Source organism: Priapulus caudatus, unplaced genomic scaffold (assembly GCF_000485595.1).
Source record: "Priapulus caudatus unplaced genomic scaffold, Priapulus_caudatus-5.0.1 Scaffold84, whole genome shotgun sequence".
In the NCBI taxonomy this organism is placed as follows: domain Eukaryota; kingdom Metazoa; phylum Priapulida; class Priapulimorpha; order Priapulimorphida; family Priapulidae; genus Priapulus; species Priapulus caudatus.
The window spans coordinates 372,118-386,717 of record NW_014577145.1 but is presented as its reverse complement, the minus strand read 5'-3'; the positions used below and the strand labels follow the sequence as shown (position 1 = coordinate 386,717).

General features: G+C 41.7%; 1 protein-coding gene across 4 annotated transcripts; it reads right to left on the bottom strand.

The window, feature by feature from the left end:
- Window positions 1-5: 5 nt before the first annotated feature.
- Window positions 6-7,779, bottom strand: LOC106804722. 4 transcript variants are annotated; one of them, XM_014806025.1, is made up of 11 exons: window positions 7,668-7,779; window positions 7,269-7,436; window positions 6,223-6,351; window positions 5,661-6,065; window positions 3,696-5,498; window positions 3,105-3,215; window positions 2,641-2,742; window positions 2,303-2,419; window positions 1,858-1,940; window positions 870-1,129; window positions 6-447 (listed from the first exon to the last, which is right to left on the bottom strand). In XM_014806025.1, exons 1-11 carry the CDS (start codon window positions 7,686-7,688, stop codon window positions 308-310), a joined length of 3,339 nt encoding a protein of 1,112 aa, XP_014661511.1. In that variant the 5' UTR covers window positions 7,689-7,779; the 3' UTR covers window positions 6-307. The 4 variants fall into 4 exon arrangements, with proteins under 4 accessions (XP_014661511.1, XP_014661508.1, XP_014661510.1 ...); XM_014806022.1 differs by having other exon boundaries at window positions 3,696-6,065; XM_014806024.1 differs by having other exon boundaries at window positions 1,858-1,937; window positions 3,696-6,065.
- Window positions 7,780-14,600: the final 6,821 nt, after the last annotated feature.

Here is a 14,600-nt window from a genome sequence, read left to right as displayed (position 1 = left end):
TTCATACGTAATATTTTGTTTGCTACCCATGTAGTGCTCTAGAGGTGTCCGTGACCTCAAGTACGTGTAGCGTAATTTATATTTATAGTAATGCGATATTAAGTCACAATCTTTACACACCTACAAGTTAAGACGAATTTACAGATGTTGCCAATGGCCTGTAGATACATTGTAAATACAATACAATGAATTGAGGTGTTACAACCCTACCCTATAGGTTAGAGGTGTCGGCCATATGGCAAAGCAAGGTTTCATATTCATAGCATTCAAGTTGATTGTGTACGATCACTGATAAGTACTAGGACTGTTAGATCATGCCTTGTGTTTTTTTCAAAGGTTTAGACAAAGTATATACTTCCGAGCTTCGTTTTGCTCTACTCGTGCCGTGTCGGGTTGCCTTGGTGTGCATCTGAAGGCTTCTTCTAGCAGATTTTGCATTCATTCCATCTACAAAGAATGCACATTACTCTATTTAGGAATACATTGTGGAACTTGAGCTTCATGTGGAAATTCGAAACTTCATACAATGTTGCAATACAAATATATGTCTGTACATTTACTATTCACTAGCAAACAGATTAGTCGTGATATAAAAGGTCAACGAACACAATTGACGAAACTTGAATTGCTCCATTTATTCGAACACTGTGCATGTGTGCAATGGAAGTTTAACACAAGCCAAGGCCTTTAATTTTGGGCCTATAAGTTACGTCACCACACTGCAATAGTATGAAATGTAAGCTATAACAGCAACTCCTCTGTCATTATCCAAGACCTTACACTCAGAAAAAGTACAGGTTGCTTTGTCTAAATTGCACTCCCTTGCAAGATTTGCCTGATAATACTACCAGTCTAGAAAGCAAACCTACCTGCAACATTTCTGCTCACGCTGGAGCTTGTAGTTGGCGATGTGCGTGATGTCTGGCAGGCTTCTGCTCGGAGTTTCGTTCTAGGCTGTGGCAATGAGGGCAGGTTGCTCATCTTCTGCCTTTTTGAGCCAACAGCGTGGACCTTTGCCGAGGATGTCTTAGAGTATGGTCTGCAGTCAAAGTGACTCATCTTCTGCTTTCTCACACCAACAGCTTGGTTACGTGGAGAGGATTTCTTTGGCTTGATATCAGGTTTAACACTACAAAATCAAGCCAAATATACTCGTCGCACGTCAAAATCTAGTCAGCAATGACACTCAACATTTACTAATGTGTGTGTGAAGTTTGCAAAATGAGTGCAAAATGAGAAAGCTGCACAGCAGTCACTACTGAACAATAACTACTCGAGAAACGACACCGACTCGAGTGCTCTTTTCAGTCGGCACCGTACGGCAATGCACAATGCAGCTGGAAACGTCGAATGATGGAGAGTTGAGAATGATGCATGGGTTAAACTAGCTTTAATCTTTTTTTTTTTTTGCATTACAGAAAAACCTTTGAATTACCTACACTGTACACATTACTACTCCCACATGTAATAGCACTAGACTGCATTTATTATACTATTGGGTTTGATGGTAATAAAATATATCAGGGTACGTCACAGGCCTTTAGTGCTCAACTGGTCCGACATGCCTTCAAATACCTAGCTATCTTGCAACATCCCATAACTCCTCTGGCATGCCTTAATTGCCCTATCAACATGCCTTAATTTCTAGCTCATTTACTTTTGACAATCCAACCACAGTCATATTCTGTGTTTTAACAGCTTGATGTATACGTCTCTAAACTGATAGACATTGTCTGTGTATTGGGGACGCTTACAACACGTGCAATTGACTCCAATTAGCAGTCGGTGATAAATTGCACAACTGCCTGATATGTCTTCTGAAATACCTAGGGAGAACACTGTATGTGGTATATGTACCTGGGTGGACACTGAGCCTTCCTTGCAATTGCCTTGATAGTGGCAGCAGATAGTCGACGCTGAGTAATATTACCCGAGGACTGCTGCAACAAATATAGAAAAAACCTTTGTGATAGAAATGAATGGACATTCTAAAGGAATAAACTACAATCTGCCCAACTTTACATTCTGGGGCGCATCTAATTGTGTTAATTTGCAAATTTAGTAGTGTATCCATTGAAAGCTCAAGATTAGGAAATATTTTGATGTGATGAACGAATATTACCCCTTCCCGTTCTTTAGGAATTTACACTAATCTCAAGAAATGGTCCTGGAAAAACTCAGGAACCCATAAAGCTACTGGAAATTCTCATCCCAGACTTGAAAATGACAATTTATACATTGGTAGAATACTTACTGCCCAATATATGGGTTTGAACACCGGTTATAAAAGATGTACAACTACCTTTTCCTTAATAAGTTTCTCACGAAGAAGTTGCCTGTCTCGTGCTATGATTGCCATTTTCTCCTTGGTAGAAATTGTGTGGAAGATATCATGTAGATCAAACAAAGCTGCTTCTAGCTATAATGAAAAAAAAATTACCACTAGTATTACCGTTACATTGGTAGCAGACAATAAGGCTGAAAATTGCACTAAACTGCGTGCATACTAGCTAACCGCAAGAGATTTTTAGAGCCAACCCTATAATACGATCACGAACTTTACTCATTATCATTCTGCAACTATCTACTTGGGTTGGCTTCTTCCAAAAATGGCAGACAATCATTGATTTACATGCATACTTGACTAAGAAGTCGTTGTTGAAACTCGAGATCTTGCAAGGCAGCGTGAGGTGGCTGCGTGGTCGTATCTGACGCAAAATTCACTGTGAATTCCACAGTGTCCTAAAGGAGGAAATCACACTAAAATACACCTACCCACAATCACACACAAATGATACAATGTTCATAGCATATTACCTTTCATGAAAATATTATATTTGTTTCACTCTTCACCATCACCTTTCCTGTCATATGTAAAAAGATGTGTTTTCATGTGCAACATAAATAAATGAATACATGTAGCTCAAGCCTTACAGAAAAAAACCATGTTGGTTGCTACTACCACAATTCGTTGGTCGAGTACCAGTTGATGCCAGTCGATACCAGTTGGTCGAGTACTACACATCAATTCTGCACCCCATATATCCTGTTGCTAGTAACACCGGTTCATGTTTGACCACAAGCTTTTCAATGTACATATTTACCTTGATGGTTTTGATGATGCTTTTAACCCTGTCTGTACTGAGCAGCCTTCTAGTAAGGTAGCCCTTCACTAATGCTGATATACGGCAGAACTTGCTTGAGGGAAAAATCTGCTGCAAAGAGAAATGCTCAATATTCAAGTTCACATCCAATTCTTTACCTGTCATACAATCTTATTTGCTTCTCATACATCCAGGGGTAGAAATTAACTTTTGAACAAGGGAGTCCAACGGACTCCCTGCCTTCAAAATGAAGGAGTCCGCAGAAAAATGAAGGAGTCCGCAGTCTGAAGTTCAAAATTTAAGATATTAACAATAACGCACGTGCTTATTTGGAAGATTCATGCGGTTACACGTCTGCCAAATTTTGTTTGGACATTTGCCGAATAAATACGGTAATTCGGCGAGGCCGTGCTCTGGAATGAATGAATTAGTATGGCAGAATTTTCAGGGAGTCACGGACTCCTGCATATGTCAAATCAGGGAGTCCGACACTAAATCAGGGAGTATTTGACTGCGGACTCGCATTAATTTCGCACCCTGTAAATCTATATTGTCATATACGAATGTAATAATCTAAATGCTACCCCTTACCTCCTTATCGGGTAACAAATCTGTCTTTTGCAAGGTAGGACTAGTAAAGAATCTCTTCTGCCCAGACTGGACTTTCTGTCCACTTGGTGAAGACCGGACTGTCACAAATGGACTATTGTGAGGAGAGACTATGTGTGATCGTACAGTAACATTCCTTGATCGCTCTAATTCACATACGGAAGCAGTAGAGTCGTAACTGTCTTTGGATCGTGTCATATCGTCGTACTTATTCTCACCACGGGCAGAAGGCAAGCCTACAGACTCGACCATCACCAATGGACTGTTGTGCAAAGAAGCTGTCTGTGATCGAACAGTAACATTCCTGGATCTCTCCAATTCCGATTTAGAATCATTCATAGAATCGTAGAGCTCGTCGTCGGCTGTTGCATCACCATCAAGGGGCGTGCCACCATAGTCAGCAGATGACAATGCTCCAGGCTCAAAAGCAGCTGTTGATTCACAATGCTTTGCAACATCTTCATAGTGTTGGCCTCGCACATAAGGTGGTGCAGACTCACACCTATCACGACCGACTGCTCGTGGCGATTTCTCTGGCGTCTTGATATTCCTGACCTGCAGCCCATGATGCTGTTGCTTTTCCTGCTCCTTTCTCTGCAGGAACAGAGGTGCAAGTTGTAGGCTCTGTCGTTGAAACACCTCCTTTCTTTTCTCGTCAAACTCTGTACCATGCTTCTCTAGATCCATCGTGGCTGGGTCAGTTTCATTTGGTGAAACTGCATTTTTCTTAGGAAACTGTTTATCCACTGACCAGTCAAAAGTTCCTGAGCTGAAACCAAAAGTGCTCGGAGGACATGTCATTGCAACCTGCTGCCATGTTAATCTTTCTTTGCTGGTAAATTCTTCCCATCCTGATTTATCCTCAAGAACAGCAATCTTAGGTTTCTGCTGCTGCGCACTTAGTATACTCCAAGTTGCCAGTGGAGGGGTGTTCTCCTTTATCGCTTCTTGCTGTTGCCCCCACACATAATTGGTCGTGTGATTATTGAAAAGCGGTTTGATATCGTCAAAAAACGTTCCAGTAAAGACATTAGTTGGCTGTGTGTTGGAATGTTCAAGAACCTGCGTTGGATACACCAGAGGCACTTGTGGTTGGATCGGTGAGGACTGGTCTTGACGTTTCCTCAAATGCTCTGCTTTTCTGCTCAGCTCCATTCCAATTTCTTCAGTTTGCCAGTTATGGCACGGTGGCTTATTCATCATTTTCAGTACTTGTGCATCGCTATTGCTCTCCTCCGATTTAGAACAATCCAAGTTGTAAGCTTTTAGAAGCCCTGGTGAAGGTGCATCAAGCGTGTATGATCCTCTTCGAATGTGAGATCGTTTGAAGCCAGGAGTTGCATTGGCATTCACCTTTGGATCGCACTGCCCCTCTGCTCTACTTATCTGCTGCCCTGTCACACTGCATTCAGCTATGCTTGTTTCAGTACTGTCCACAGCAATTGTGCTTGCATGTGTACTTGCGCTTACATTAGTGCCCCACTCCAGATCATTGACGTTTAAGTCATCAGGGAGTGTTGCGACATCTTTCAGGGTATGCATGCTTGACAGCGACACTGACATGTCAAGACCCAGCGATATGCTGCCACTGGGGCACAGCGTCGATACACATCGAGACTCCTCTGCATCCGACGGTACCTCAGCTGCCGCGTGAACTAATGGCGAAGTAGTGCAGAACTCGGACATAGCTAGTGTAGGAGTACAGGCAACATCACCGTGTGACATCTCACTGACGTCATGCAGAGTATTCTCATCTTTTTCATCGACACCATCGACTTCCTCCTCCTGTGAAATCACGTGAAAATCTGCATTCCGGGAGTCGCTTGGACACTTTTCTGGGACGGATGATACATTTCCACACAATTGTAATTCTCCAACACGTACAGAACTTCTTTTTTGTTGAATGAATACTGATGGTTCTGCTCTCGTCTGTAGAGGACTACTCACTCGCATTAATGGTGGAACACTACCTCTTCCAGAATAATCTCCATCCTTACAATCTTCTGCACCTTTCTCCAATAACATCCGACTCTTATTTCCAAGGGTAATAGGAATGGGGTTGTCATGTATCAAAGTAGGGTGTGTTTCGTCTGTTCTCTTTGTTGCCATGTCAACTTGTGGTGTAGACATAACTTCACTGTGTGTAGACTTGCTATCGCTCGTGTTTACATGAGCCGCAGTTATGGACAGTTCACTTATATTGTCACTGTTACTTCCTGTACAAGAGTGTGATGATGTGACTACTCTCCTTGTTCCGAGGCTGATATCTGATTTTGGTGTGGTACTATCCGTTGCAGACCCACTCTGCTCCTCTTCAGACAACCTAGGACTGGAAACTGGTGTGTGTTTCTCCTGCAAGCAACAAATGGTATTGTTTTACCATGTTGACTTTAGTGTAAATATTACACGTGTATATTTATCAAGACATCCAGAATGGTTTACCACCATCCAAAAATGTCGCTTCTAATAATACAGTCACTGTATCTAAAGTATATATTTTAGAAATTACCACAATCTTGTCCAGCATGGACTGGACCCTGTCCACCAACTTCCTGGATTTTTTAGTTTTTAAACGAGCTTCGACCAGCTGAGCCTGTGTTCTATACTGTATCATCTCATCTCTTCTTTCCACTGACAACTGAAAACAACAGTTGCAAAAACAAGTATCAGAATGGTTGAAAATTTACACACACATAGATACACAGAGGGAGAAGGAGAGGGGGGAGGGGGAGCGAGGGATCGGAGAGGGAGAGGAAGAGGAAGAGGGAGAGAGAGAGAAAAGGAGAGATGAAGTGAGAGAGAGAGAGAGAGAGAGCAAAAGAGAGAGATGGAGAGTGGGAGAGAGAACAGACATGGTCTTTTATAGAGAGGTGACTATAAGATAGGTCATAAAGTAGGTGATCATTTTGAATTTTTACCACACAGCATAATTCACATTATCATCCTATATTTTGAGTAGTGACATACTATTTTTGTTGTGCAATTCATGGGGGTCCGCAGCAAAGAAGATCGTAAGCCGTAAGAGCAGGTAAAAAAAGGGGCGTGGCTCAAGATGGAAAAATAGTAGAGAATTGGTAGGTAAAAGTTGGAGGAACGGTTAGGAATGACGGCACAGGGTAGCAGTGGTAGCACAGCCGGTGTGGATGAGGTAGAGGGGGGTGAACAGATGCTCAGAAGATAAAGGGAATGTAAGGTGTAGCTATGATGCAAATATTTTCACACTATCCTTTGCTATAGTAAATTTTATGATGCAAGACATGCAGTGCTTTCACTCTCCACTACCACAAATTCCAGTGATGACTCACGTTCAAGTACGTGGCACCATCTATTGGCCAGAATCGTACGATTTAATTTAATATAACAATTCGCTCCCGTAGGGCTATGTACTCAAACCAACTCAAGCTCGTAACTTGATTTCCCCGACGTTCACCACACCCACAATCTTGCACAAAAGCACACTTCTTTACTGTCTGTAAACTAAGCTCACGCTTAGCCACGGCTACATGTAAGGGTGTAAGCACCATCTCATGGAAAACGCTGGCCCTCAAACCATACCAGAGGTGTTGGCAGTGGTTTCCCATAGAGTTTCATCACAGATACGAAATTCCTGCATTCTGTATAGCTGAGAACGTGTTGCTTTTCGGCCTCTTCGAGCACATGCAACTTATCTATTTCCACTGCAATCTGCTCCACCAGCTGGGCTATGGTATGCAGGCTCATCTCCTGCATAAACAGAAAGACAGACTGTTCAATCAAAAACAGAAAACCATATCGCTATATGACACTATGCATGGAACTCACACTCAAATTCACAGATGTACGAGTCTAATTTTGATATTTTCATAAAGTATTAGTAATTTGAGGGTTAGGAATATATAAAAAAATTCAGAAAAATCACATAATATTATTCAACTTTTAAACTTTATAGCACACAATAGTAATAATTATACATACCGTTTCCTCAAGGAAAGACATCGACGATTTGGAAACCGAGATCTTCAGCAAGGTATTTGCCAGTTGATACGTGTGGTGGACTGATGACCCATCAAGACATAAATTTCACTGACTCTACAACAGAGCAAATACCATAGTGTTAATGAAACAGACAGAATTAACATAGAAATTTTCTATTATGGACTCTTAATGTTAGCTATGGTGCTACACTCAGAAAGTATCTACCCGTGCGGGTGGCCAGATATGCATGTATGGTCTGTTAACAAGAACAGGAGTGCTTAGTGCATCTATCATTTAGTGAAGTTGTGTGCACACATGCTGAATTATGCTCATGCACATCCACATCCATCGCATGTTACCAAGTTACCCATAGTTTATGGAATAAGTAATTGCTGGAGTTTAGGAAAACATTTCAAATGCTTTTTTGTGCAAGTACTGATACTCATGACAACTTCACTCCTGCTATATGGCTACACTGGTAGATTCAACATTGCTCTAGATATAATTGCATATATTTTACATTACCTGTCATTGTACAGTTCGCATTTGACCCTATATTTAGAGATCAGACTTCGATGGACCTACAAGGACAGTAACCAGCTATGGGGCTTAGTTTGCATGCTAACCAGTGACAGCGCAACCAATAGATTATATGGAAAGGGTATGTTAATACATGTTTTAGCCCACAATTTCCCTTTTCTTCAAAGCGCGACCTACTTTCTATGTACACGTAAATATAGGAGTTTTTAAAGGGGAACAATTTTACCAAGTTTTGACAATGACCGTTCAATTCACATTGAGAATCGAGAACTCAACGACGAGATTTATTAAATGATAAAATTATTTCCTTTTTTTATGACTACTACTAGTCTGATTTTCAAAATATTTTTTATTTTTAAGTTACGAAACATATTACTACGATTTAATAAATTTAACATTTTGTGATATTAGTTATTACAAAATAAGAAATATCAATACCTATAAGTTATACTATATACTATGCTATGTGCAAACAAAGCAGGGGATCAAGGATAGTTTGGGATCCCACAAATGTGTTTTCGCATATGTGCTGGCATAACCAGGGGTGCTAGTCCATAGTACTAGTAGCCTTGTCAGAGGGTTAGGGAATGTAGTCAGTAGTACTACTAGTACTAGTAGGTAAGCTGGGGCCTAAACTCTAAAGCAACTTTGAAAGCTTCTGATACTGTGACGCTCGGAGACATATCTCAACGGAACGTGTTTCCGACTATCGTAAGAATCACAGGAACTTGGAACGTCTCAATAAAAAAAGGCAAATAAACACGAAATGTATTTACTAATAGTAGTACTACCAACGTCTTAATGTACGTTTCTCTACTCTCCTTCGCCTATTATTGCCGATAACTTGCTGTAGTGTAAATGCCGTTCAAATGCTCCTCTACAACACACAAGTACACCGCACGCACGCTCTGTGCACAAACAACAAGAATTATAGAATATTATGCCTGTGGTAAGAATATCCACTATCCTAACCCTAACCCTAGTTTGGCAATATTATTGCCATAATGATGTCATTTATATTGGCAATTATTACCCAAACTAGGGCTGAGAGGGTCTATGTCTCCCAGGGTACTGCCGGAACGTACCCTGGTACTATCTAATATGCCGGACCGTACCTCGCCTACTCCACTAACGAGTATATGGAGTCGCCTACGCCTACTCCCTAACCCTAACCATATCAATAGCGCGTTCGATTTGCTTCCCCAAGTTAACCTGGGTCTACTCGGGCCAGCCCCAAATACATTCGATTTGGCAGTCACGTGGTATTTTTGCGTTACCCGGGTCAACCCGGGTGAGGACGAAGTAACCCGCTAGCCGAGCCACTCACTTGGGGGGGGGGCTTGGGGAAGTATCCCACAATCCATTGCAACGACACCATGCATGGCGACGATACATCAGTGCGGGAATTGCATGAATGTAGCAGTAGTAATGAAGCATGACTGTCAATGACTGCGTGTTTGCCCATTCGGTTCAAGGATAGAGATGATGTCCAGGACGGTGATTGGATAGGATGTCCTTAACCCTAACCATAACCCTGTCCCTAAAGGCCGCCGCAGACCAGCCGATTTTTCACGCGATTTGATCGGCCCGATAGAAATCAGCCGATATCGGGTAGGTGTGCGCGTTCATTTGTAGACGATTTTATTTTTATCGGGTGATCGTTCCAAATCAAACATGTTTGATTTTGAACCGATGAGCCGATTTTAAGGCCGCCGACGCGGGTATATAGTACTAGACTAGAGCTAAGGTTAGGGAGTAGGCGTAGGCGACTCCCTAGACTCGCTTAGTGGAGTAGGCGAGGTACGGTCCAGCATATTAGATAGTATAGTATTTAGTCCAGGGTACGTTCCGGCAGTACCCTGGGCGGACATAGACCCTCTCACTCTCAGCGTCACTGGCACAGTCAGTCGGCTCAGGGATAGAGAAGATGTCCAGTCCTATCTTATCAACTAACATAATCCTATCCAATCACCGTACTGGACATCATCTCTATCCTTGAACCCAGTCACAGTGTAGACTAAGAGTAAGAGCAAGACTTAAACGACCAGGCTCTCCGACTGTTCCACGACGTAGCCGACTACCTCTCGCCACGTAGTGTTAAGCGAGATGGGAACTTGTGGCTAGAGCAAGACTAAGAGTAAGACTAAGACTAAGACTATCTGACTAAGAAGAGTACCGTAAGACTAGAGTAGACTGTAAATATTCATCATAATGAAAAACCTCCAAGCGTGAAAATAAATGTTATCAATTATAAGGTAGCATGTTCCAACATACTGTACTACTACTAGTGACAGCACATACGCAAAAACGGTGAATTATACGTGGTATACAGATTATACCATATTATTAATTTATACCCACCAGTTTGACATTTGTTTACACCTGTCGCCATGGCAATGGTCGCCATCTACGGCGATTTCACCTACATTATTTCTGCGCAATTCTGCTACTAGATGGCAGAATAATCAGTTGTGGCGGAATTCATGCAAAAGTAAATTTAGTTTGTTTTCGAACAGGAGAAGTCGGTTAGTAGGAAGAAGACAAGAGAGAATTGCTGCCGAAGTTAACACTAAATTAGTTAATTAGCAACGCGTCAGAACACTGAACGAGTAAAAAAGTCAGTAAATCAACCGGTCGCGTCAGCAACTGTGCAAAAAAGTAATGGGGCACAATCCTAGTTAGTTTGGCTGGTTCTAGCTCTAGTACTAGATACTATAGCCCCGCGGATCGCTCGCGCAGGGCTATACACATTTGCCATAGATGTAATCTAAGCAAATGGTCAACTGAGTGACCAAAAATTATCCCCAAAACGTAAATGATCGGCTTTTTAACACTTTATCTATCAACATGGACATCTCAACCTATCTTTTGAACACTTCCACAACTTTACACCAGGTATTTTGCTGTTATTCCTCAAAGTCTTAGCAACTGAAGAGTCACGCGTGCACACATAAGCATAGAATACAATTAATGTACCGAAACCCAAGAGGATAGGGGGTTGGGTTACATTATTGTATCTAACATAAGCACGAGCAACAGGATTTGAAAACAAACACAGAGGGCCGGTTTCACGCAAGGCTACTTAACTTAAGTATGATTAAATCACTAATCATATTTAACTTCCCGTAATTTATGATTAGTTAATCATACTCACAAATCTGGTTTCACGAAGCGATTTAAGTACATATTTAACTATCACATAATTAGCCGACTTCAACATGAATAGACTGGTACTCGCTCCCCTCTCGGCTTAGTTACTCGATGGAATCGAGTAATCGAGGTGGGAGCGGGTACCAGTCTAAAACAAATACACGGTATTCATATGGGGGCACCAATACGCCAAAATATCTTCAAGTTCGGTACATGAAAAGGAATTAATTGTAACTATTAATGATTGGAGTAGTACAGCAAATCTTAGATAATTTAATTTCCTTGGGAAAAAATTGAAGTAAAATTTCCAATTGGAAAATCTGCAACGTACCTAATATCACTAGTACTACCTACTTCTAAGTTCTCAGTACTAGCAACTAATTATGATTAGTGGATTTAATCATGCGTCTGAGGTAGAATTAATATTTGTGATAACTTTAATCATGATTAAGTTAATTACGCTTCGTGAAACAGTCACTTTAATTTAAGTACGAGAAAGTTAATCATGATTGTGAATTTAATCACGATTCAATACTTAGGCCCCAGGGGCCGTTTCACGAAGCGTACTTAAGTACTTGAATCGTGATTAAATCACTATCAGATTAACTTCTCGTACTAAAATAAAGTGACTGTTTCACGAAGCCGTAATTAACTTTAATCATGATTAAGTTATCACAATATTTAATTCTACTCAGGAGCATGATTAAATCCACTAATCATAATTAGTTGCTAGTACTATAACTTAGAGTAGGTAGTACTAGTATATTTAGGTACGTTGCAGATTTTCCAATTGGAATTTTACTTCAATTTTTTCCAAGGAAATTTAAATTTCTAAGAATTTGCTGTACTACTCAATCATTATAGTTACAAATTAATTCCTTTTCATGTACCGAACTTGAAGATATTTTTTGGCGTATTGGTCCGCCATATGAATATCGTGTAATTTGCTTTTAGACTGGTACTCCTCCCACTCGATTACTCGATTCCCATCGAGTAACTAAGCCGAGAGGGGAGCGAGTACCAGTGCTATTCATGTTGAAGTCGGCTAATGATGTGATTGATTAAATAGTACGTTAACTCGCTTCGTGAAACAGATTTTTGAGTATGATTAACTAATCATAATTACGGAAGTAAGTATGATTAGTGATAATCATTACTTAAGTTAAGTACGCTTCGTTGAGAACCGGCCAGTAGTGCCTAAGACTTTGAGGAATAACAGCATAAATACCTGGTGTAAAGTTGTGGAAGTGTTCAAAAAGATAGGTGAGTGTCCATGTTGATAGATAAGTGTTATAAAAAGCGCCGATCATTTATTCGTTTGGGATAAATTTTGGTCACATCAGTTGGACCATTTGCTTAGATTACATCTATGGCAGAATGTGCTTAAGCCTGCGGCAGCGATCCGGCGGCTATAGTACTAGAGCTAGGCTGGTTCAAGCAATCAAGGATAGAGACATGGGGGCTCAGGGATAGAGAAGATGGTCCAGTCCTATCTTATCAACCTAACATCATCCTATCCAATCACCGTATTGGACATGGGTCCCAATAAAACCATGTCCATTTACCATCAATATAATATAATATTATATCAATATAAATAGGTTAGGCTAGGGTTGGGTTAAGGTCAGGGTACTAGCCAAGCAGTGAAGCACATGCGTTTCATTTGGACCCATGTTCTCTATCTTGGCGCGTCCGGAACGTACCCCTGGGTAACTATTTGTAGTGCGTTCGATTGCTTCCCCAGAGCCACCTGCGCGGTTAACGGGGTACGAAATCGAACGCATCTGGGGTAGGGAGTATAACGAATGGTTTTTGGGTTAACCGGGTTATATCATCATGGATGCCAGTGACAAGAAAAAAAGAATAGCAATTGCAATCTAAAGCCTGCGCGCACATTGCCGACATTTGCCGAACAAATGTTCGTCCGACAAATGTTTTGTCTGGCAATGGGCGTGAACGGCGTGAACAATAGCTGAGCCACACATTGCCGAACATTTTCGCAGGCAACAACCTGCGTGGCGCCGTCTAGTAGCTGTGTTCGTGAAGAGTCACGTGATCCGGCCGTGACTGGCCAACGTCGGCGTGATACGGCATTTACAATGTTCCTAGAATTGTTCGACATTCAGCGCCACATTGACGAACAATGTTCGAGATATCCAAACATTTCCGATCTTCAGAAACATTTGTTCGGAACCAAAGTTTTGGCGACTTTTTTCACCGCACATGCGCCGAACATTTCATTGGAACATTTGCTACGAAATGTTTTTGAGCAAAAGCGTTCAGCAATGTGCGCGCAGGCTTAAGAATGGGCGCAAGGATAGACGAGCATGTCCAGTAATAAACATCCTATCCAATCACCGTCATGGACATCATCTCTATCCTTGAACGAATGGGCAAACACACGCAGTCATTGACAGTCATGCTTCAATACTACTGCTACATTCATGCCATTCCTGCACTGATGTATCCGTCGCCATGCATTGGTTCGCGTTTGCAATGGATTGTGGGATACTTCCTCAAGCCCCCCCCAAGTGACCGGTTCGGCTAGCCGGTTACTTCGTCCTCACCCGGGTTGACGCCGGGTAATGCAAAATACCACGGGCTGCAAATCGAATGTATAATGGGGCTGGCCCGAGCTAGACCCAGGTTAACTTGGGGAAGCAAATCGACACTGCGCTATTGATATGGTTAGGGTTAGGAGTACGGTGTAGGCGACTCCATAGACTCGTTAGTGGAGTAGCGAGGTACGGTCCGGACATATTAGATAGGACCAGGGTACGTTCCGGCAGTACCCTGGGGACATAGACCTTCACTCAGCCCTCGTTTGCGGTAGATAATTGCAATATAAATGACATCATTATGACAATAATTATTGCCAAACTAGGGTTGTCATTATTGACAACGACCTGGATAGTGGATATTCTTACCACAGGCATATATTCTATTATTTCATTGTTTGTGCACAGGGCGTGGGCGGCTGTACTTGGTGTTTCAGAGGAGCATTTGAACGCTATTACACTACAGCAATTATCGGCCATAATAGGCGAAGGAGAGTAGGAGAACGCGTACATTAAGACGTTAGGTAGTATACTATATAGTAAATACATTTCGCACGTGTTTATTTGCCTTTTTTATTGAGACGCTTCCAAGTTGCCTGTGATTCTTCGAAGTCGGAAACACGTTCCGTGTGAGATATGTCTCCGAGCGTCACAGTGATCAGAAGCTTTCAAAGTCTATCCGCCG